Raw genomic sequence first — 23,382 nt, 5'->3', positions numbered from 1 at the left:
GTTTCTGTGTCTTTTGACCCCACAGTCCAGCGATCTGCTGCTGCAGAGAAGAGCAGCAACCCAACCAACCCTGCCACAAGAAGCTGACTTGTTGAATAAGAAAGTTAACTGACCAAATCAAAAGCAGACTTGCTTAAGGAGTGAACAAGTAGGGAAATACAACAGTTCATTTTTTGTATCAAGCCCAAACAAAATAGTGAAGTAAGAAAAAAGATGAAACAAAAGGGGCCACTTGTTTTTCAGGTTGCTTGGTTTGAAGTTGCAAGATTCACAACAGCATTTAGTTTTGGAAAAAAAATCAGCATTTTTCACAAAAAAAAATTCAACAAAAAATGGTTATCTAGCTTTCACAAGAAGTCACTGTGTGAGTAGAACACATTGAAATAAAACTCTAGAAATAAATTACAGAGAAAAACAGCACAAATAGAGAGCAAGGGTATCTTGAGGAAAGAAGTGTAATTCTAAATTAGGTAAAGGGCAAAAGAAGAAATGTAATTTCACAGAAAATCTGAGATAGCTCCTGTTAAGCTTAACTTAGGACACAGAAGCTGCTGCTATATATATATGTATTGCTATATATTGAGCCAGCTTGAAAGCCTAGAGGCAATGTTATGCAGTACCTTGTGTAAGTACCCTAAAAGAACCAATAATGGGAAGGGGGAAATAAAGTGCAGAGCATAGATTTGTCTACAGTTCAATATATCTGTGAAGTTTTTTATATAGCTTTAAAGAAAATGTTAAGGGAGAAAAACAGAGTAGATGAAGAGGTGTGACTGTCTACCAAGAGTATATTATTTGTTCTCTATAATTTCAGAACCTAAGAAGGAGAAAGGAGGAAATTCAATTCAGCATGTTTAATACATTTATTATAATTTGATTTTATTGAGTGATTCTCAACTACAAACACACTTCCATTTTTGATTCTGCATAAAATAAGTCCCTTCACAGTGCCAATATAAACAGGTATTTTCCCTTTGCCCTCAGTCAGCTGTAGTTTATGCATTAACAGGGACTTTCTGCCAGAAGTCTGTTCTCTTGGAGAGCCACTCCTCTGGCATTCCGGGCTCCTGGTTGGCCCCTGTGCCAGCCTGGCTGATAAGGCAGCAGGTGGATGGGAGCAGCAGCCAGAGGGAATAACCTGGGAGCAGGGACAGCACTGACACGGGAAACAGTCACTGGAGGAGAATTCCTCCTGTGGCACTTCAAAAATGAAAATTGATATTCACAGCCACATCCTCCCCAAGGAATGGCCTGACCTGAGAAAGGTAATAAGGGTTTGGATATTCAATGCCTTATGTGATCAGCAACCATTTCTACCTGTGTGATTTTTGAAAGAAAAAGGAATTAAGGGTTCTGTGGCAATATCTCTATGTTTTTGTTCGATTTAATTTTTTTCAGTTGTAAAATATGTTTATTTCATTACTTTGCAAAGCGAGAGTCCCAGTAAGAAAGGGATGTCAACCTGGGCTCTGTTCCCCACTTTTTATTTAGTCTGAAGCAATTCTAACAGTTTTCCTTGGGTTTTTTGAAGTAAAATTGTCAATTGATGAGGTGTAAACTTCACTTGCTGGATAAAAATAGAGCTGTTCTGTTCCCAAATAGTACTTGTATTTGTTTTAAATGAAATAACTAACAGGTGTAAGACAAGATTAATGTTAACTAAGACAAAAGTCATTCACATCTTATACCCATAGGTATGAAAGTCATTGGCTTCAAAAGGAGTGGGGTCACTCTAAGTACAGTTAATTGATGATGATAATGTTACTAATATCTGTTCTTCTCCAGTTATTGTTATTACTATTGTTGTTGATGACGTTGTTATTGTTTTATTTTATTTTTGTTATTTGCATTGTTGTTGTTATACATAAATTTTTCTTGTCATTCATATTTTCATGAGCCTGGGAAATGTATTTGAGAATGGAAAGTGTCATTTAGTGTAACAAATCTGAAAGGGTTTCATATCTATTAGCTCTGTGTTTCTGCTGTTTTAAACATGATGGTCCAATATCAGCCAATAGTAGACAGAGAGTAGCTGGAAAATGTAAACATCATTTTAGAAAAAAAAAAAGTCCTGAGAAAATCTGGCATTAAAAACTTACACAGGATTATTACTTCATTAGTACAGAAAAATCACATCATTATGCATAAAACCTCCTGGAAAGGAATGTTTGTTTCCTTGTTTATCTAGGAAGGTCTTTATAAACATCTCTTTGAACCTCCTGTTTGTAATAATAAGAGCTCCTGGTGTAAAACACATGTTCAGTCAGTAATGCAGGTGAGAGGACAGATGCTCTAGAACAATTATGTCTGTTTTAAATGGACAGGAGTTTAAATATACAGACCACAAAGACAGGTCAATCTCACTTGTTTCAGATTCTGTTTTCTTTGTGCAGTAACTTTATAAAAACAGCTATAAAATTCCTTTATTCTGACTTTATGTGATTTTACAAGATTTTTTAATTTTTTTTTTCTGTACAGAATTTAAAAGGGACAGTAAATTCACTGAGATAAAATTACCCCAAGAATCCCTTGATCTTCAAAGATATACACAAAGACTGAACTCACTACTGTAAGACACTGTAGGCCAGTGTTGCATTTCTTAAAACACAGATAAAGAGGCAACTACCAAATATTTAAAATTTCATTTCCACCTGCTGGTTTGTGTTCCCCTGTTCTGAGCAACTCAATGGTTTATTAATGGGCCCAGAGCAGAAAACTCCCAGCAATCCCTGGAGCCCCCTGACAATTCAGGCCATTAACACAGATCTCCCCATCTCGTTCATGGGGCCACCCTGACATGCACACATTTATTTGGTGCTAAACTTCTCTCTCTTCTTTCCGGCTTTATAAAAACTGAGCCTTCAACCCAGAAAATTCCCTTGTCAGGATACATATTTAACCACTTAAGAACCTAACAAAAGTGCAAAAATTCATATAAAAATGAAATAAGGACTTTCAGTGCATCCAACTAGAACCTTCAGGGTAGAAAGAAGAAAATAAGTTCAAAACCAGAGCAGTGAGTTTCTCTATTGCTCATGTGCTGCTTCAGCACCTTCAAGGGTCTTATTCTCCACACAGCTTAAAATTGCAATTAGCACGGGGCTAGTTGGAAGTTCTCATTGGTTGTCAGTCATTAAATTTCCCCAAATTTCAGTATTTTTATATATTAATTCCTCCCCAGGCTTAGTCAGCAGCACCTCTGTCTGGCTGAAGTCGGGCCTGGCTCTGCACACCTGCACCAGGGAAGCTCATGCTGGCATTCAGGGATGATTTGACACCACAGGAAATTCAGGGTTGCATCCAAATTGTCTACACTTCACTGAAAGAAATGCCTGCTTTTACTGAGTTTCCTTTTAACTTTTTTTTTATGGAAAAAGTGGGAGCTCTGAGCATTGTTTTCAATCTGGTATTTGAAGATTTTATTTCTTTCTCATCTGATAATTTATTATAGTAAAAGGAAATCAGCATCTTAGGTAGGTTTTGCTTTTTTGCATGAACAATTTTGAATCTCTCTGGAAGAATCAATGAGCATCTAAGCTTCTCCTTTTCAGCTTCTCCTGACTGTTTAAATATTAATAGTCCAGAGGCTGACCTTCAGTCCTGTGCTGAATCATGGAAGCTGAAAAGTGAAATCGATGAATCTCTGTGCTAATGATTAACTCATCACAGATTGGAAAGTTGTCAGCTCAATTTTCACACTGGCAAAGGCTTAATTTAATTTTTTCTGTGTTAAAATAATTCTAGTTAGAACCTCAAGAGAGTAAGCAACTTCAAGCATGTTTGAAATCTGTTGTTTAAAAATGTTGTTGAACTGGGAGTTAAAATTTCGGGCACAAACAACATTAGTCCAGTCCAGTTAAACTGAGCATATGTGTAAGTCTTTCTCCTGAATGGGGTACTGCTGGATTGAAAGAATTGCAATATTATTGTTGTTGTTGTTGTTATTATTATTATTGCAGAGTGCTAACTAGCACTGTCTTTTTCTTCTTTCTTCCACAGAGATATGGATATGGTGGATGGGTCCAGCTGGATCATCACTGCAAGGTTTGGGCTGTTTGGTGCTCTAAGCTCATCTTGTGTTGTCCTCAGGAATACAAACTCACAATAAATCTATTAAGAAATGAAAGAGCAGTAATATTGGCTCTGTTCCTGATACAGGTTTCTCTAGAGCTCTGTCTTCTGTGGAGTAGTATCAGTCCAAGTCCTAATAGACCTCAGTAGAACTTCTGGCTTGAGAGATTAAATCACAATCTCCTGTATGAACCAGTATCCATCTTTCATAATCACCTCATTGTAACACTTGGAATGCATAGCTCTGAAAAACTGTTTTCAATAGGTCAGCCTAAAGCAGGTTACATGTCAATTTATTTATAGTTAAATGCAGTCACTGATGTGAGAATCAGAACCAAAAGGAATTGGTATTTTAATAAAAGTTTAAAAACTCAGATGTGAAAGTGTGTTTGCTTCTGAGAGAAGGAGGAAGAGTAATTTCTGTAACCTCATGAGAAGGAGAACAAATAGAACAGTAAGAACAACCCATGGATTTGGAGACTGTTCCACACAAAAGTGGGAGCGTGAGGTTTATTGGCAAGTAAGGGGCAGGCTGGGCCCGATTTCCCTTCACCTTTTCCCCAGTATTCACTCTAACTAACTTTGCAAAGCCTCATCTGAGCTGCATTACTGCAATGGGAACAAACGTCTGCAACCAAGAACTGGAGCAAACAAATACTCTGCTGAGATTTCAGGCCTGGGTGCAGCAGGCACAGGAGGGCACAAGGCACCAAAGTGAGGATGAACAATCCACAGATCCTGAGTCTGGTGTAGCTGCAGGAAGGACAGAAGGCTTGGGCACATTTTTAGCAGCTTAGCTGTTTGTTACAGGTCTGCTGCTGAAATTCTGTGCTAAAAATAGTTTGCAGAGGAACTTCATGGCAAGTCAATAATAGCCTGATACCCTCTGCAGAGAATTGTCTATCCTATTTCTGCCTGAATATTCTGCATGAAAACCAGGGCATGGCAAAATCCTGTTCAGATATGTGAAGCTGGAGATAATTTAACAATTTTCATTAATTCTTAAGATTAAAACAAAAGCAAAGGCTTCTCATATTCTATGAAGAATCACCAGAGTCAAACTGGAAGAAAAGAATTGCATTCATGTTTAAAGAAAGGCAATTTGGGATGTGACTGAGTAGTTTGGTGACAGGATAATTTTAAATGTAGTTTGCTGAACCAAATCAGCCTGTTGGACTTAATTATTAAATCTCTCTCCTAATTTCCAAATAAATTAATTAAAACATTAATTATCAGATAATGTCTAGAATGAGATAGTGTAGAATAGAATAGGATTGTAAAGTCCATGCAATCTATTCATCTGTGATGCAATGCTCAGTTCTACTATTTTTCTCACACCCCAAATATTTTTGTTTATTAGACAACCTGCAGCAATGCACTAAACTTTTTTTAATGTATTGGAGTGTGTAGCTGGAGGAAACCTTTCGGATAGGTTGGAAAACCAATTTTACAAGAACCTGAAGTGCTTTACTGGAGAATCAGGACTATGCAGTTGTCATATTTCAAGTGCTTTTCACAGCCTGTGGTACAGCCAAGAAGTAACTGGACAGTCTGTGAAGGCAGCACAGTTAGATTAGTTGAGAAGAGCTTTGAACTACTCATTAGAGCAGTATATTTGTGAATGATGTGTGAAGTTAATAACAAATTCAAGGTTAAGAACAGTCTGACTTCTCAGAAGAAGGGAACAGACTCTGGCTGAGTGTTCTACTATCAAATATTCTGACTTAACAGGCGTTTTTCTTTAGAAAAATAGGCAGGATCCTAAATAAGGCTGATTTTGTGAGGAAAAATAAAACGGTCTTTGGAGAGAGAGAATTGCCTTCCTCGAACTTATCCCTGCCAGCAGATCCTCAGGGCTTGCAAGTATTGATGAGTTGTGTCCCATTGATTTGTGGGAGCCAAAGAAATCCTGATGTGTCTGTCTGTACATGTCCATAGCATGAAGTTTAAAGTGAAGTTTAAAACGTTTCCATGTGCCTACAGGAACTGCATTAAATTTCATGACTGTGATAATATTTCGAACTTTGCACATTTGGCAATTGGCGGCATGTGGGAAAGTTACACTAATTCAGGTCGTGGTTTTATGCTGTGATAAAGTTTTGTTTGGGATTTTTTTCCTGAGTACAAATTCTTGAATAATTCTTTTTTTTTCGCCCGAGGAGAAACATAATCTGAAGACAACATAATAGCTCTCCTTTTGTCTCATTATCATTGGAGATATGAAACAACTGGACTGAAAGTAGCTGAGTTGCAGAGTTATTTCTGTAGTTTCTGGAATCATTGTGATACTATTGACTTTAAAAGAACACATACACACCCAAAGGGAAAATCTAGCACAGATTTAATTAGAGCATTATTCTGAGGTCAAAATTTGGTTTGAGGATAAACTTGGATTAAGATACCTGGTATCTTTTCCACATAAATGGTGTCTTTTCCACGTAAATATAGAGTGATATAGGGCAGTTAAATGCCTCCCTGACATCCGATCCCGTCAGATCTCGGAAGCTAAACAGGGTCAGACCCGGATTAGTACTTGGATGGGAGACCTCCCAGGAAATGCCAGGTGCTGTAGGTTCTAGTCCTGAGGACTTCACTGGCACTGTCCAAGCTCGCTCAGCCGTGGCAGATGAACCTCAGGACTGAAACGGTGGGGCCAGTTCTGCGCACGCTGAGCCTCACCTAAAATCCACTGCGCAGGCTGGAAGGGCACACCCACGTGGGGACAGCCCTGCCCAAATCTTTGTTCGCGAAGCCAAGCCACACACACACACACACACACATAGAGTGATATACATTGCAAAAATAAGGGGATTTTTTTAATTATGAAGAATTAAATCTGACTATAAATGCCTGTTTTATTAATGTCTATTTTTAAAATAGTATTTGTTTAAAAATACCTACTGCATAAAAATAAAAGAACAACATTCTGTCCCTGAATTTCTGTAGGGAGCACAATATACTCAAGCAACTATAAATTAGCACAAACTACTTTGTCACATTTATAATGGATGGAAATGTCATTTCACAGGGACAGGCAAAGATGATGAAGGATGGAAAGGTGTTTAGAGTAATTCAAGAGAACTGCTGGGATCCAGAAGTGCGGATTAAAGAGATGGACCTGTCAGGTACCTCCATGAAGGAACTGAAATCATTGTGTCTCATGTAGAAAAACTGCAACTTCCCTGTCAGTGCATCTGAAAGTTCTCAGTAAGAGCAGGAAAATTATAAGGTTTAGCATATTGATTCATTGCTTTAAATCTGTTCAAAGTCAGTGAAAACTTTTATGCTTTATATTCAGATGCGACATGTTCCCATAACTTCCCTCATTTTCAGTCCCCACATGGACTCATTGTTTTTGGAAGGATGTTAAGGCAGTAAGGAGCTCATTGACATGAGCAAGTATGGCTGATTGTGGACTTCAAAAAGCAACACACGTTCCAGGTACAGCATTAATTCACATAAAGCAGGAAGCCCTTTCATTTTTGTTCCAAATGTTAAAAATACTCTATCTCCTCACAGGATTTCTTGTATGTTTTTTTCCTTTTCTAGTATATTCTTTCTGTTTAGACATTGCAACTTCACTCTGTGTTTTTGTTAGAGGACTCTGAGCCTACAGAACTGGTACAATTGCTGTCTCAGGGAAGAGAGTTTTCCTGATTGTGAAAGAAACTTAACCAGATGCCAAATTCTCAGCTTTGTTTTCCATCCAGTTGCATTCACAACACTAAATCATGAATGTAAGATGGAGACTGCAGATAAGGGAAGGGATTTTGTCTAATCAGTTATTTTTGCTACTTCTTATTAACACTGTGATCCAAAATTACTTCTGTGAGAGACATATTATGATGTTACTAAGATTTTTTTTTTCTTAGATTGAGACCTGAATAATTCCTACATCCATTTCCCAGTAGACACAAACTGAATATCTTATCCAACTGTTTATAAGGAATAAACACCTGAATTACTTTCAAGAGCAGGTATTTTTTAAGAAGCATCTTTATGATTATTATTTTCTTCTCTCAGAGCTTGTCATGCTCCACAACTCCCTGAAAGGAGGTTGTAGCCAAGCAGAGTTGGTCACTTCTCTCAGATAACAAGCAATAGGAGAAGAAATGGCCTCAAGCTGCACCAGGGGAGGTTTATATTGGATATTAGGAAACAAATCTCTTCACCAAAAGAGTTGCCAGGCACTGGCAGAGCTGCCCAGGGCAGTGGTGGAGTCACCATTCCGGGAGGGATTTAAAAGAAAGGCAGATGTGGCAGTTGGGGACATGGGTTAGTAGTGGGTTTGGCACTGCTGGATTAATGGTTGGAGTTGATGATCTCAGAGGTCTTTCCAACCCAAAGGATTTTGTGATTCTGTGTTAGGAGATATGCCGAGTCATTCTCCTTAGGGAGGTTTGGTGCACACAACCCAGGCCAGTTTGGGAACTCAGGGGCTGTTCATGAGGCAATTCATGTAAACACAATTTAGATCATTTGCACCTACTTCATCTTCCCCCTGGAAAAGCAGGTATTTCAAACTCCAACCATTAGACAAGTAATGGGAATGCCAGAATGTCTTTGCACACTCTGAAATTTGCTGCCTTGTAACAGAGAATCATGCCTTGACTAGACTGTAATCTTCCTCTGAGTTAGCTCAGGGATTTTGGAGCTTACCAAGTCATTCAGCTACAATGTGGATCACAAATAGCCTTTGGGCATCTTTCCCTTTCTGATATTTCCCTCAACACTAAAGGCAAGTTTCCCCAAAACAGTTCTGCCCCACAGATTTGCTGTAGGCAAAGGGAAATCACAGGAGCAATTTTTTTTTTCAAATTTCTGCAACAGCTCTCCAGAATAGAAAATGTATCATAAAACCAACACCACAATATTTCTCCTCAAACTGAACAGTGTTTGGTTAAAAAAAAAAATCTAAACCTGTGTGTTACAGCACCATCTGGTGACTTGTGCCCTAAAAATGTCCCTTTTTATGACAGAACTCCAGAGATCCAGGCACCTGCCAGTTCAGTGGGGAAAAAAATAAAAGGCCTTGATGTTTTTCATTTTTACTGCTCAGCTAATGATAAAAACTATGGGCCACATTTACTCCTTTTTGATTTAGAAAGTTGTAGCTACTTAAAGGCCATTTTCTGTAAGACAGATGGAGATGGATTATGCCCAAAAATTTGACCTCCAAACTTGGCATAATTTTGGGACAAAGATGCAAAGAATCTCCCAGTGGAACAAAACTAGAATCAGTCACTGTATGGTATTATTAACTCAGAGAAATAACATACAGCTTGGCTTCTAAAAGGTTTTCTTTGTGCATTGCCCAAGAAATCTTGCCAATGATAAGAAATGGGATCCAAAGGACCAAAGAGACTCAATTAGTTCTGCTAATCTTGTGTCCTGGGTCTAATTGGTGTGCACACGTGTGTCTTGATCCACTCAATAAAACAAGCTGTCCAGGGAATTGTATAAAACAAGCTGTAAAGGTAATTAACATCACAGTTCTGTGACACAAATTCTGTGACATATTTTGTGAGAGAAAACTTATCATTCTAACCGCCTTTTCTTGTTATTTTTTGCCTTTTTAAACCTTCTGAAAAGGGTATAAAGTAGAGGGTTTTCTGTGCTGATTCTACTTGTTCCTAAAGTCACCACCCAGGATTCTCTGGCTGGGAAATCTACCTTTGGGTTTTATGTTAAATTTGCTCAGAAGTGTAAAAATGAGTTGAACCCAGGATGGTTATTGTGGAAAACATGATGGATGTTCTCAAACATCCTAATCAAGTGTCCATATTGGTGGATGACACAACTTGGGCTGTACTTCAGTAACTCTGCAGACCTAATCCTTGACCCCAAACCTGGTGCTGGACATTATATTAACCAGATCTTGTAAGAACCTGAGCAGCTTCCCATCTTGTTTCCTCCTTAACATCCTGAGCATCACTTTGTCAAACGTTTGAGTACTTTGACAAGGTCACTGTCTCAGAAGAAAATCTCCCAGGTTTTCTTCTGTCATCTTTTCTTTAGTGGTTTCATTACTAACAACCACGTTAATTGTTTTAAAGCATGTCAGAATATGCTCATAAATATTACAATCAGACCTAAGATTAAAAAAAAAATAAAAAGAAGAAGAAGAAGAAAAAAGAATAAAGTTTTGCATGTAACTATTTAGTGAAGTCCTAATTATTATCTATTGTTTCTTTTGTTATTTGGCTGCTGGGTTTGTTGTTTTCATTCCTCTAACCTGTCACGCACCCCTTTATGGTATAGATTTGTGTTTGAACAGAAACAAATTGTTATTGCAAACCTCAAAGTTATTCCTGAAAACAGGCAGATTTTCTCACACTTACAACCTCAGTAGTCCAGACACAGGATCCATGAAACCCAAGACAATTTAGCTTTGAGGAACCCTTAGTAAACATTGTTTGCCAACCGTTGTTAACATAATGTGGTGCATCTTTGAGCTAATTCAATTATTTATTAAATAGATATAACAAAAGTGACCCCAAAGTAAACTGAAGTTACTCTATTCTGTTGGTGTAACATCGCATTCATTTATGTGAGAGTAACATTAAATTGCTATTTTAATTGATTGTACACATGCATACTAAATTCTTCTAAAATCAAAACACTTAATTTCAAAAAGATAAAGTATGAGTATGAAAATGTTCTTTTTCTTTCTACTTACAAAAGATGTTCAAATCCTAATAAACAGATACACTGCAAGATTTATTACTGTGATCCTTAATTTCTAAAAAAATCTATCCATGTGATTTAAATCAGTCTTTCTTATCATTAAGGCTTTTACCTTCTGCCTCTCAAATGGAAATGTTTTCTTATTTTTAACATTTTAACACTAACAAAAATAAATTTAAAAGGAAACACTAATAACTGCTTTTTCTTACTCAGGGGTCACAGTCCAAGTCCTTTCCACAGTCCCTGTAATGTTCAGCTACTGGGTAGGTTCCTACTATCATTTTTTTGTCATTCATATGTAGAAAAAGTTTTAAATATAATGCATTATAAAATATAAATGCATCTTCCTATAAATTGGATAAGTGAAGCAAAAGGGAAGTGTTGTGCTGTGAGAAAGGAAAGGCCAGAGAGCAGTGCAGGTGTGAGAAGGGCCAGCAGGTGCCCTGGCAGAGCTCCAGGCAGAGCACGCCCAGGGGACAGAGTGAGGCAGCAGCTGGATCCCTTCTGGGGGCAGCTGGGAGAGGAGGGAAGGGATTTAGACCCCATGAATCAGACATGTGTGTATGGGCTCCATGGAAGTCAGACATCAACAGTATTTCCTCATGAAAAAAACCCAAACAGATAAAATACGTATTTGTGGTCTTGTCCCACTTTCTTTTAAGTGTGGCACGAGACTCACACTGACCTGGAATACTTGAATCTTAGCATTCAGCAGCAAATTTAAGCTAATATGTTTCTTGCATGGTGAAATTAAATGTTTCATAGATATAAAAACAAGCTGAGAAGATAAATCATTGCAAAAGGATGTTCTAAATACATTCTCAGTTTGACTATTCAGTGATATGTGCTGGTCAAGATGTTATATATAAACAGATATTACATTAAAACTGTTGTGTTAAGCCTACAGATAAGTAGTATCAGCAATCTTCAGAATTTCTTGTTGGGTAACATCTCTTTAAAATTTTACTCTGGTGTCTAAGGGAATGTTTTCCATTAAATATATATTGAGGGTTGGGGGAGATGGAGATTGATGTATGGATATTGCACTTCCCTTATTAGAATTCTGTTACCTCCTTCTAAATGTTGGAGAAGCTTCCTCAAGTTTTCTGTCGAATTCTCATGCTGCAGAATCTCACATTTCTTATTTTGATTTCTTCAGCTCCAGTAATAGGAGAGTAAATATTCATTTCTACATTTAAAAACTACATACTGAGGTTTTTGCATTGGGATAAACAGAAACAGGGGACTGGTTTATGCAAAAGACCAGACTCTTCAGTGCATCAGCAGCCTGGGCTTTACTGCACTCATCCTGAGCAGTAAAGGCAACAGCAGCTGATAAAATATTCAAGACAAGAAGCAGAACTGCACCCAGAGGTTTTAAAGCCAGGCAGAATTTAGTCCTGCAGGTTTCCAGCCACTCAGAACCGTAAAGCAAATGTAGGTTCAAGCCCTGTCTCTCAGTTGGTTGCAGTGACATTTATCCATATCTTCCAAAGGAGATAACATTTGAGAACTATATTTTAATGTACTATTCTGCTTAATACCAGGCCAAACCTCAGGATACTTTAGATCTAGCCCAGATATTAAATAATGACTTGGCTGCTACAGTGAAGAAGTACCCCAAGAGGTTTGTGGGCCTGGGCACGTTACCCCTGCAAGCCCCAGCCCTGGCAGTGGCGGAGATGCAGCGCTGTGTGCAGGAGCTGGGATTCCCTGGAGTGCAGATCGGATCCCACGTCAACCAGTGGGACCTGAATGCCCCAGAGCTGCACGAGGTTTACGCTGTGAGTAACTCTCTGTCCTTCTTTGGGGGGATTCTGCAATATGGAATTCTGTCTAAAAATGTCTCAGAGCACATTCAGTCATTGTTTGAACCTTCTGATCTGCTCAGTGATAAGAGACTCTCAGATTTAATTGTATATGATAATTCATTTTAGGGTAGAATGACAACAATACAACATAAAACATTCTGAAACATATTTTATAATAATGAGTAGCAATTTTTTTATTATATGAGTTCTTAGTAGAGTTGCCATCTTGATTTGTAAGGATTTGGACCCTGAGATTAGCTCAGTTGGTTAAAACTTTGTTGTAATAATGTCAAGCTCATGGGTTCAATCCCCTGTATGGGCCATTAACTTAAGAGCTGGACTTGATGGTCCTTGTGGGTCCCTTCCAACTCAGAATAGTCTGTGATTCTGTGGAAAGTTCAGGATCAAATAAAGCATTTCTGCACTGTTTGCATTTGGGTTCAAGTTACTGTATCCAATCCTATTGAAATAATTGATAAAACTCCCCGAGATCATCAGAGATGCCTAAAGAGCCAAAGTACCACACAGAATTATGGAAATAGGGCCAAAAGTTCCAAACAATGCATTGATTATAAAATGAATTTTTAGACTGAATTTCTTAAATAGCCTGAGGTCGAGATGAGGATGGGCATTTGTCTGAATTACAGCTTTAATCAGTGTACATTCTGCATCTGTTTCTCAAGTTATTCGAGCTGTCAGCTTGAAACTGAGCCACAGAGGTTATTTTTCAGGATGGTCCATTTATCCCAGAATGCTGTTGGTGCAGGCCCCGAACTATTTGTTTTTATGGCCATGTACAGGCAGTTCCCAGCTCCTGCTCTCAGAGGTGCCCATGGAATCACAGCGTGGCTGAGGTTGGGAGGGGCCTCTGCAGGCATCGGTTCCAACACCCTGCTTAGCACATCCTTACAGGGGAGATGCTCAGTCCCTTCATCACCTTTGCTTTCCTTCAGTAACTCCATGTCCCTGGTCCTGAGATCCCCCTCTGGTACTGGGATCTCTCCCTTATACTGTACATTCTTCAGCTTATGTTCCACACATGTAGGAAGCAACCTCTATCATTTTTAGAAACATCCCTGGATAATACAGATTGGGAAATTAGGCCATATTTGACAATGAACTCTGTCAATCCACCAAGACAGTAGTTGAATTGCTATTTTTAGTTTACAAATGTAGATGGCAACTACTCCCCACGATCCAAAAGTTGTAACTTTATTTATGCATATGTGGGTAAACAAAACCAATTTTTTTCAAATGTGTGATAATCTCCTTAGCAACAAGAGGAGGTCCAGAAATACATCTGACAAAACGAAGCTGTTAAATCCTGGTTAAGCATATGAGTGACTCTGATGACTATATATTTAAATTTTAGCAAATAGTTAAATTAGTCAGAATCAGCATCAATCATTGTTCTTCTGTTTTCCTTTCCTAAGATGTCAATAACTTTGGAAAAATTAGTATAATTGCATGGAGATGGATTCTTGATCAGAATAAGCCATATTTTGAACTCAGGGTGGATTAGGAATATTTTTAACTTTTTTAAAGCCAGGCAAAAGGTCAAAGGGGACAATGTAGTGGAACTCAATGAAAATTCCCAAATGCAGCTGGAACAATTCTGCAAAACCATCCTAAAATGGTTCCATAAAACATTATGAGAATCCATCCTCATATGTTTAATTGAAACCAAAGGAATTTCTGCTTGAACTGAGTTTTATTCTTCAGGATGGCTGACAAATATGGCTGGAAAATCATTTTTGTACTGGATTGATCTGAGGAACACTTGGCTTCCTAAAACAATATTATCATCTGTATTTCCAGCCTGTGGTCACTGAAAGAACCTGGGAACTTAGTCAGGACTTCAGGATATGGCCCAGAGGAGTAAATACAGGCAACTATTGCTTATAGTTCTTACTTGTGGGCCAATTTTCATTACTAGTACTACAGTTCAGTACAGTTTTGCAGGTAATTTTAACATGATTAAGAACTAAGATGCATTTTGGTATAATTAGTCAATATTTAGGCTTTTTCTTCTTTCTGCAGGCTGCTGAAAAATTGAACTGCTGTCTCTTTGTGCATCCCTGGGACATGCAGTTAGATGGGAGGATGTCCAAATATTGGTTTCCCTGGCTAATAGGCAAGTGTGTATTTACTTTGCTTAACCTAAAGTTATGAACTGGATTATGCCCAGCAGATTGCTGCAAAGTAAAGTACTAGCACAGAGAAAAAATGAGGTTTCTATCAAACTTTTCTTTAATCAAGTGGTATGATTAAGTCTATTGTGTAAATTCAGCAGTCATGGGGTTTTAAGCAGTTTTAGTTTGTCTGACTTTTAAATACTTAGAATTACAATTATGTGGACTAGCAACAGAATTCAGTATTCTCTTTTGCCTTAAGTACAAAGAGCAGATGACTAAGAAAAAATGAATTGTCTCAGAAATGAGCTCCTCAAAAAATAACAGAAGTAAATGAAGGAGAATAAAAAAACAAACATTACTTCCTAGAATTTATTGCATTATTTTCTAGAAATAGGTTAGTCAGAGAGGAAATAAATCTAAATTTACATCCCCTATAGCTGGACGATCATGTACTTTGAAAGTTGTCCATGGATGTAGGGCATTGTCTATTTTCTGTTTTTTCCCCATCTGATGGTAAATCAGAACAACATTGAATAACAGGAGGAGGGTTATTCTGCTTAACAAAGTATGAACAGAGTACTTTCCTACAAAGACCTACAAGGCTTTGCATTTGAGCATATGGTGAAACACTAATGGAAAACCATCTTTGAGTTGGGTGGGTATTGTTTCCCCCAGAGATGAGGGGAACTCACTTCCTAATTTTAAGCTGTATGTCTGAAGGTAGGTGTTTAAATGGCATGATATTCTAAACATGTTGGATAAAATCAGCAAGTGAGGCCTGCTGTAGGAACCTAAATTGCTGCTATTCTCCTGACACTGCCCATCCAGCTCAGCCAGTAGCAGAGAGGTTGTTTCAAAACTGTAGGAATGGGCATCAAGTCATAACTAAACCCCAAATCTCTGCTGGAATACCCACCAACACATCTGCTTCCCTTTCCACATGAAAGAAATCCAGAAGCCCAAGTGAGAAGCTGGCATATTCCAGACTTGTCTTTGAGCTGGGGTAATGGGAATAACCCCTGTACTGTGTGTTTCAGGACACACCCAGCCTGCCTGTCATCTGTCCTAGTGCCACAGAGTAAAACCTGGACTTAGAATTCAGATCTGAGCTTCCAGTCCTCTGTCTTCCTCTCAGTTAACTGAAGTTCAGCTCTGTGTCTCTCTGATAGACATAATGCATAACCTATGGCAGCTGCCCTGTAACTGTTATTTTTGTCAGTTGGCTCAAGGCTAATGGAGATAGGTTAGGATAACTCTTAAAACTCAAATAGGAAACTGAAAAAGTAAAACTCTTTCCCAATTAATCTGTTTTTGTTCTTAGGCATGCCCACAGAAACAACCATGGCCATTTGCTCCATGATAATGGGAGGCATTTTTGAGAAATTTCCTAAGCTGAAAGTTTGCTTTGCACATGGAGGTGAGTGATGTACCCTGTGAAACTCCAGTTCTTCAGCTAAGCATGTTACAGCTGTTTTTTCTGGAGTCCCAGCTCAGGATCAAAGGTTCGGCCACCAGCTGAGCTCTGTTCCCCTAGACCTGCCAGAGTAGCTGCCTATATGGACAGTGTCCAGTCTGTTTCCACCAATGTTTGAACTGTCACAATACCCTTTAAGGGAAACCAGGAGGAAAGGGAGATGGGAGATGGTTTAAGGGAACGGACAATGAATCAGCAGGAGGAATTTGGGCATCACAGTAGAGGAGAAGTGAGGAAAATAGAGAAAAAAGCTAAAGGAGGGGAAGGAATAAAAAATTGCTGGTGCAGAGCAGTTTCTAGATAGCTGACAGTAAAACTTGTGGCTCTTTTGTGAAACTGGCTTTTTCCTCTCCTATTTTCAACTGCTTTATTCCAAATTCCTCCCTGCAGGTGGAGCTTTTCCCTACACAGTGGGGCGAATCTCGCACGGCTTCAACGTGCGCCCTGACCTGTGTGCCATGGATAACAAGGTGGATCCAAGGAAATACCTGGGCTCATTTTACACAGACTCTCTGGTCCATGACCGTGGTGCACTGAGGCTGCTGACAAATGTAATAGGAGAGGTGAGTTTTAATGCTTCCAGAAGTGGGTGTGTCATTCTTTAATTCTCTATGAAACAGCAAGAGGAGAAGAGAAGCAGGAAGAAAACAGCACCTTCACCCAGTAGAATTATGGCCTTCTGCCACGTTGGTATGTTCTTACTAACACAGAATTATTGAAGTTGTGGTTTTAATGTAGGAAATCATGCCCTGTGAACCTTAGTTCCATGAAGTTGGTTCCTTCTGTAAGCTTGTTCAGGATGGGACTGCTTCTTTGGGAGCCTTGTTTTCAAATGGCTTTATTTTCCAATTGAATTTCCACTTGGGAAGTTATAGACAGAAAAAAAAAAGGATAAATAATAAAGAAAGCTTTTGTGAGGATTCTGGACAGAATATTAAACATCATGGGTTTGCAAAAATATTTTCATTATTTGTAAAGAAATCTTTGTGGTTTAACAACTTGTTTAAATCAAGTACAGCATGGGACAGAAAAATAAAAAAAAAACATTCAAATAATCCTTTCTCATTAGTCAATACTCAGGAAGGGATTCAGGATGGCACCATTCATAGCAAATTCCAATGGGTCACTACAAATCTGTGTTTGTATCTTGATCTCTGGACCTCGTGGAGTTTCTGCAGCAGCAGGCAGGGACCTACCAGATGTCAAGAACAGAAATGCAAGCTCTCACACTGACTTTCTTGTCTCAACAGCTGTAGTCCTGCTTCCTGTACAATAGTTTCCAGGTTCTCATAGTATGGGGCCTCTCATGGAGAAGGTTTTGCAGAACCATGTCAAGCCAGTCCCCATTTTTCATAGCCAGCCTTGTTAGGGATTTGAGTTTATTTGTACTCACCTCCTCATGGGGGGAGCGAAGGACTGTGGCAATTTTACACTGACAAAATTCTCAGAAATGTGTATTTCTGCTTCCTTTAGATGGGATAGGCTCCAACAACCTAAAACTAAACAGGGATGAACTGAAGTGTATGTGACTCACCACAACTGTCATTGGATTTTAATATTCATCAGCTCCAAGCCAAGGGATACATTGTGGTGCCAGGTAGTGCCTGTTCCCCCAGGACCCAAAGCTGTGTCTGAGCACATCTCCATGCAGGCTGATGCCCTTTCTGCACAGCTCTCAGCTACCCTCTGGAGAGCTGTCCTAGTTCAAACCATACAGTGTCATCCCCAAGACTCAGTCACGTTGCTTTTAGCCCAGAATTTATTCATGTGATATGTGTTATCCTGCCAACACTGAAAGCGCTGCAATATTTGGTGTTTCTTTAAGCATTTGACTCATGGAAGGGTATTGTGTGAGAATATCAACTTTCATCAGAAAGAGAGGCAAACTTTTTAATCTTCAGGGTTAAAAAGTTTGAAAACGTGATAGGAATGTTTTTTTTTTCTCAAGGATAAGATGCCTTAGGCTGTGAAAAAGAGAAAGAAAGGTCTCCTGAGTGTTAAGAGCATATATGTTTTGGGTATCTGACTCATAACTTTTCAGCACTGAGGTTCCACCTGATGTCAGTTGCTTGAGCTCAAAGTACTCAGAGGAGAATTAAAGAGGGCACAAATGTTCTGTGAAGTATGCTGGGCAAATTGATTGCATTAACAAACTTAACTTCAGAAGTCTGTTGTCAAAATAAGCAAGACACCAGAGAGGCTAATGCTGAGTGACTTTTAGATTATCATATTACAATCCATAGCCCCTCTCTCCTCCAAGAACTAAATTCCATTTGCAAAGAATCACGATTAAGGGCCAGAGTTTATGTGTAGCTGCTGAGGATGCAAGGTAGAAAAATCAAAGTGTAGTGCAAAGACAGCAGATTTGGCCCAACAGCAATAGTTTAGAGCAGCCTTGGGAAGCAAAGCTGACTCTAAAGCAGAACTGCTCTGAGACTTGCAGTGCTACACAAGTTCAAACAGAGCAAAGTGAAATTAGTCAGCAATGGATTGACATCCTGATGCACTTTCCCTCCTGCTTTCCTCTTGACATCACCAGTTCAGCGGAGTAGATTCAGACCAGAGAAAGAATCTGTGGGTCCCAGCCAGGCTGAGTCACACAGCTGGTAATTCACCAAGGTCTTTCTAACAATGGCAAAACGTGTCTCCCAACGTTTTAAAATGGATAAAAAGAAATAAGTGAGTGATCTTGTGTCCTTGCAGTGCCAATTTAAAATTCAAGAGCTAGACTCATCCCTGTGTACTATAACTGCATGTAGAACAAAAGTGTACTTTGGATGAACGTGGTCTGGATTTGGGGAGATTTCTCAGAAAAGCAAGTCCTAGAGGGCAGTGCTGAACTGTTACTCCACAAGCCTTTGTGTGTCCTGGAAAATGGACATGCACATCACACCCAGTAAAATGTTTAAATCTATTATCAAAACACATTAAAGCCACTTGATTACTCTGAGCTACAGTTAAATTCAAGAGCTAATGCATAGCGAAAGGTCTTGAGCTGTTGACCATGATATATTTGGTATATAGAGGTTTGTAACAAAATTTGAAAGAAGTCAGAATTGGGCTGGAGTCCCAGTATCTTGTGAGTAACCCTGTGGTGCCTAAAACTTCACCTCTGACAGAGGTGGCAAATGGCACCCGAGTTAATACCCACTGATGTAATGAGAACTTTCCAATACTAACAGTTTGTTAGCAGATCTTTGGACAAGTAAACTCTCCTGGGTTTTATTTTACTTGTTTCTAATGGAATTAGGCTCCATGGCAGTTTCTTTGCACATTTTGTGGGGCTCCTTCCACACATCTCTTGTTGGTTCATGGTGGATATTCTGCCTCCTCTCCTCCAGGCTAGGAAATAGCTGGGCAAATTCTGTGTTTCCTTCTCCTTTACTTAGAAATCGATTTTCTCACACAAACCTGGCATGTTTATTAGCTGGGGCTTTTTAGGGATGACATACATTTATTTTTCATATCTGAATAAAATGTCTTGGTATTTAATTGAATATTATAAATAAAAGAATAGATGCTTAAAAGTACATTTTCTAAATATATTTTGTTTAATCTACCCTCAGAAATTGATTTATTAGACAGAGGGTATAAATTCCCCTATCTTAATCTTATAGCAGGTCTTCTATAATAAATTATAATGCATCGATACAGGACAGAACAATAGAATGTGTCTTGTTTGGATTTTGGATAAGTTTGTGGAGGTTCCTCCAGAGACTCTCGGGTGACACCTACTGGGGCTTTAAAAGATATTTTTAAAAGCATTTGACAAATAAACACCAAACATTTCAAAAAATAACTGGATGATGTTTTCTTCACCCTATTTCAGTACTGGTAACAGAGTTCAAACATTATGAAAAGTGTCCCAAATTAATCAGCTTGACTTCAAATTCATGAGATATTTTAAAATCACATATTTTTAATGAAAGCTGTGGTTTTCAAATATTTATGTCTTCAGGAGATGAAGCTTAAAGGGAAAGAGATTTTTAATAAAATCAAGAGAGTTGGTAGCATGCACTCTGCAAGGCAGATAAAATGGGAAATATTGCAGGGGGAAAGTGAGCCCACAAAATACGGGCCTGTTGGGGCTGTGCCTCTTCCTTTCCATCTCTGGTAACAGGAATGTTGCAGATGGATTTTTATTCCATTTTCTTTTCACAGATTTGCTTTCAGAAACAAACCATGTCATGTCACTCACATTCTCAGGTATATGTTCCAATGGCACAGTTAATATACAGTTCCAGTCAAAGACAATGACATTTGAAAAAAGATACAGACTTCCAGAAAGAAATTAAATGTTGTAAATTTATTAGATTTAGGTTTTGTTATCTGAAGCTGAGTATCAGTTAAATTAAATTAAATTACATAAAATATTATTTTTTATTAATTTCAGTGTTTGTAGTAATTCCACATTGTATCATGTTTTAAGTAGTGTCACATTGCCCTTATTAGACCTTTTAAAGTACCACACAAAAGGTAATGTTGCTTCCTTTTTATTTTTCTTCTTACACATTCTTCTCACATATATGTGATTTTAAATTTGTTTGTGTGTAGCCAAAAATTTCAAATTCAGAAATGCAAATCCAAGCATATTTCTTGAGTTTGGTGGAGAACTTCCTGAGATTCTCAAAGCAATGTGTCAAATAGTCCCACATACATTTTGGACTGCACACAGGAGTGCAGAGCATGCAGTAAGTCATAAATCAGAAGGAAGAATTTGGTGTGTCCTTTATTGGCTATTTAATTATGGCAACACTTAACCAAGATCAATCACTGTATTTTGGGCAGCAGTGGTGTGAGCAGTGCAGGAGAACAATAGATGCCTATTTGTTACATTTCAAAAACGATTAACAAATGACCTGCAATTTTTTCCAAACCTAAATTCACCCAATAAACTCTTGAGTCATTGTTTTCAAGCTTTGTTCTTTCCCTAATGGAAGTTATTATCTTCATGTTTGCTTTCATAATTAATCACTCCAATACAAACATGTAATTTCCTGTGGTTTATTACAAACTCCAGAAGGCAAATGCAGCTACTCCTGTTACTACAAAATGTACAACTTTTCTTATTACCAGGACAAAGTTATTCTGGGGACAGATTATCCTTTTCCACTTGGGGAGCTGGAACCTGGAAAACTGATTGATTCCATGGATGATTTTGACCATAAACTGAAGGTATGAACTTTACATGAGAGGTGTTTGACCCTCTCTGGTTTGAGACATGACACAAAACACTGGAAAATCAGTGTAGTACACTGATTTCTGCAAAGCCTGGAAAAGCCCTTTGGTCTCCTTGCAGCAGCTCCTTTGAAAGCACCAGTATAAGCATTTGAGTTAAACATGAGTTAAGCACAAACATATATATGTGTTCTGTTTTTACAGGATAAACTCAAGGCTGGAAATGCTCTGGAATTTTTGGGTCTTAACAGAAAACAATTTGAATAATTATGAAGATCCTAAGGAGGCTAAACTTTGGAAATTAGATTGAATCCTTTGGGATGTGCATGTGCAATTGTGCAGGTGAAAAATAAATTTGACAAGAATCTAACAGTCTCCTGTAATTTCCAAAACAAAAGCAAGGGTACTGGAAATGACTGTGCACAGCTATTGTCTTTAAACAATTCTGAAATCCCTGCTTTCATAACAAAGGGGAGATTTCACCTTTTGCAGTTGTAGTAAGAATCTCCAAATTATAATCAATGCCATGTGATTAATTAGGACTTGATTCTCAGTAAGGAGAGCACTGAGAAAGTGATGTACCCATTACATTTCAGTCTTTGTTATGACCAATAAACAGAATTTGAAAGAGTCTTAAAACAGAGTGTAAACAGAACTCTGTTGCTGCCCAATGAAAGGCAACACCTGCCCTTATGCACTGCTGGGAATTGCAGCACCCCATGCTCAGCTCGGCACTGCAAGGGCGTGCACTGCTGCTTTGTCAATGTTGTGACAGGAGGAAAAAGGTCTCTGTGGGGAGCTCTATATTTTAGCTGCCACCTACACCACTGGCAACTTATTCACCAGAAACGATTTGGACAATGTGGTTGTAGGTGCAGAAATAATGTATTTTGTGTGGGTAATACTTGGTGTGTCACTGTCACTGTCAAAATAAATACTAGTGTTCACCAACAATATGGTTTAATGTTCTGTTCCTTAAAAAATACTTCCTAAAAGGTTGGGTGCTTTAAATGTTGAAGTGTTAGTGCTCTAAGTAGTCTGAGTCCTGATATAGGAATGGAAAGATGGCTTACTCTATAGCATATTGATTGAAATGGGATTTCATTATTATCCAGTGGGTGCACAGGCATCCTCCTCCCAAGAGGATTTTATATTAGTCAGGAAAATGCAGATGAGCACTTAGAGTCTTTATTCTCGTGGGAACATCTGCTGGCTACGTGTGGTGTCACCATTCTGCTGGTTAGGCTTACAACACTGCAGGCAGAGGTTGTTTTCAGCTCTGGCCATTGCTGCCACAAACGGAACCTGAGGGACATGGAACATGAGCAGTTCCTGCTGATACCACCCTCTGTGGGGCTGCAAAGAAGGCTCTGTCCTTCTTTAGTGTCAAACCCACCAAAAAAAAAAACCAAAAAAACCCAGTGGTTTGTGCAGGTTAGTGGTGTTTTCCTTGAGTGCTAGTTTGGGCTGGGGTGGAGTTATTTACCTTCCCAGCAGCTGGGACAGGGCTGTGGTCTGGATTGGTGCTGGAAAGTGTCGGGAACATGGGGATGTTTCGTTACTGCTGAGAAGAGAGGACACAGAGCCAATGCCTTTTCTGCTGCTCCAGTGAGGGGGCTGGGGGTGCACAGGGAGCTGGGACACAGCTGGAACAGCTGATCCCACCTGACCCAAGGGGGATCCCAGACCATATGGCATCATGCTTAGCATGTCAAGCTGTGGGAGCAGGAGAAGGGGGGACGTGTGGAGTGATGGTGTTTGTCCTCCCTAGTCCCCATCCCCCATGACAGAGCCCGGCTTTCCTGGGCATGGCCGAGCACCTCCCCACCCCTGGGGAGTGGGGAATGAATTCCTTGGTTTGCTTTGCTTCTGTGCACAGCTTTTGCTTTACCTGTTACACTGTCCTTACCTCAAGCCACACGTTTTCTCACTTTTCCCCTACAATTCCTGCCCCACCACATGGGGCTGAGCTGCTGTTAAACCACAACACTGAGCTCTTCCACTCTTTACTGTTTTGATCCTTCAA

The 23,382-nt window shown here is 39.0% G+C and overlaps 1 protein-coding gene across 1 annotated transcript; it reads left to right on the top strand.

The window, feature by feature from the left end:
- The first annotated feature begins 1,056 nt into the window (after nt 1–1,056).
- On the top strand, nt 1,057–22,310 carry ACMSD (aminocarboxymuconate semialdehyde decarboxylase). The gene is made up of 10 exons (XM_071562230.1): nt 1,057–1,265; nt 4,000–4,044; nt 7,100–7,196; nt 10,972–11,021; nt 12,306–12,542; nt 14,610–14,703; nt 16,026–16,121; nt 16,569–16,741; nt 21,255–21,353; nt 21,561–22,310. Exons 1-10 carry the CDS (start codon nt 1,209–1,211, stop codon nt 21,621–21,623), a joined length of 1,011 nt encoding a protein of 336 aa, XP_071418331.1. The 5' UTR covers nt 1,057–1,208; the 3' UTR covers nt 21,624–22,310.
- Nucleotides 22,311–23,382: the final 1,072 nt, after the last annotated feature.

The sequence above is a fragment of the Pithys albifrons genome, chromosome 8, assembly GCF_047495875.1.
Source record: "Pithys albifrons albifrons isolate INPA30051 chromosome 8, PitAlb_v1, whole genome shotgun sequence".
Lineage (NCBI taxonomy): Eukaryota > Metazoa > Chordata > Aves > Passeriformes > Thamnophilidae > Pithys > Pithys albifrons.
Note: the sequence above shows the minus strand (reverse complement) of the source record. Positions and strands in the feature narration are given on the sequence as shown.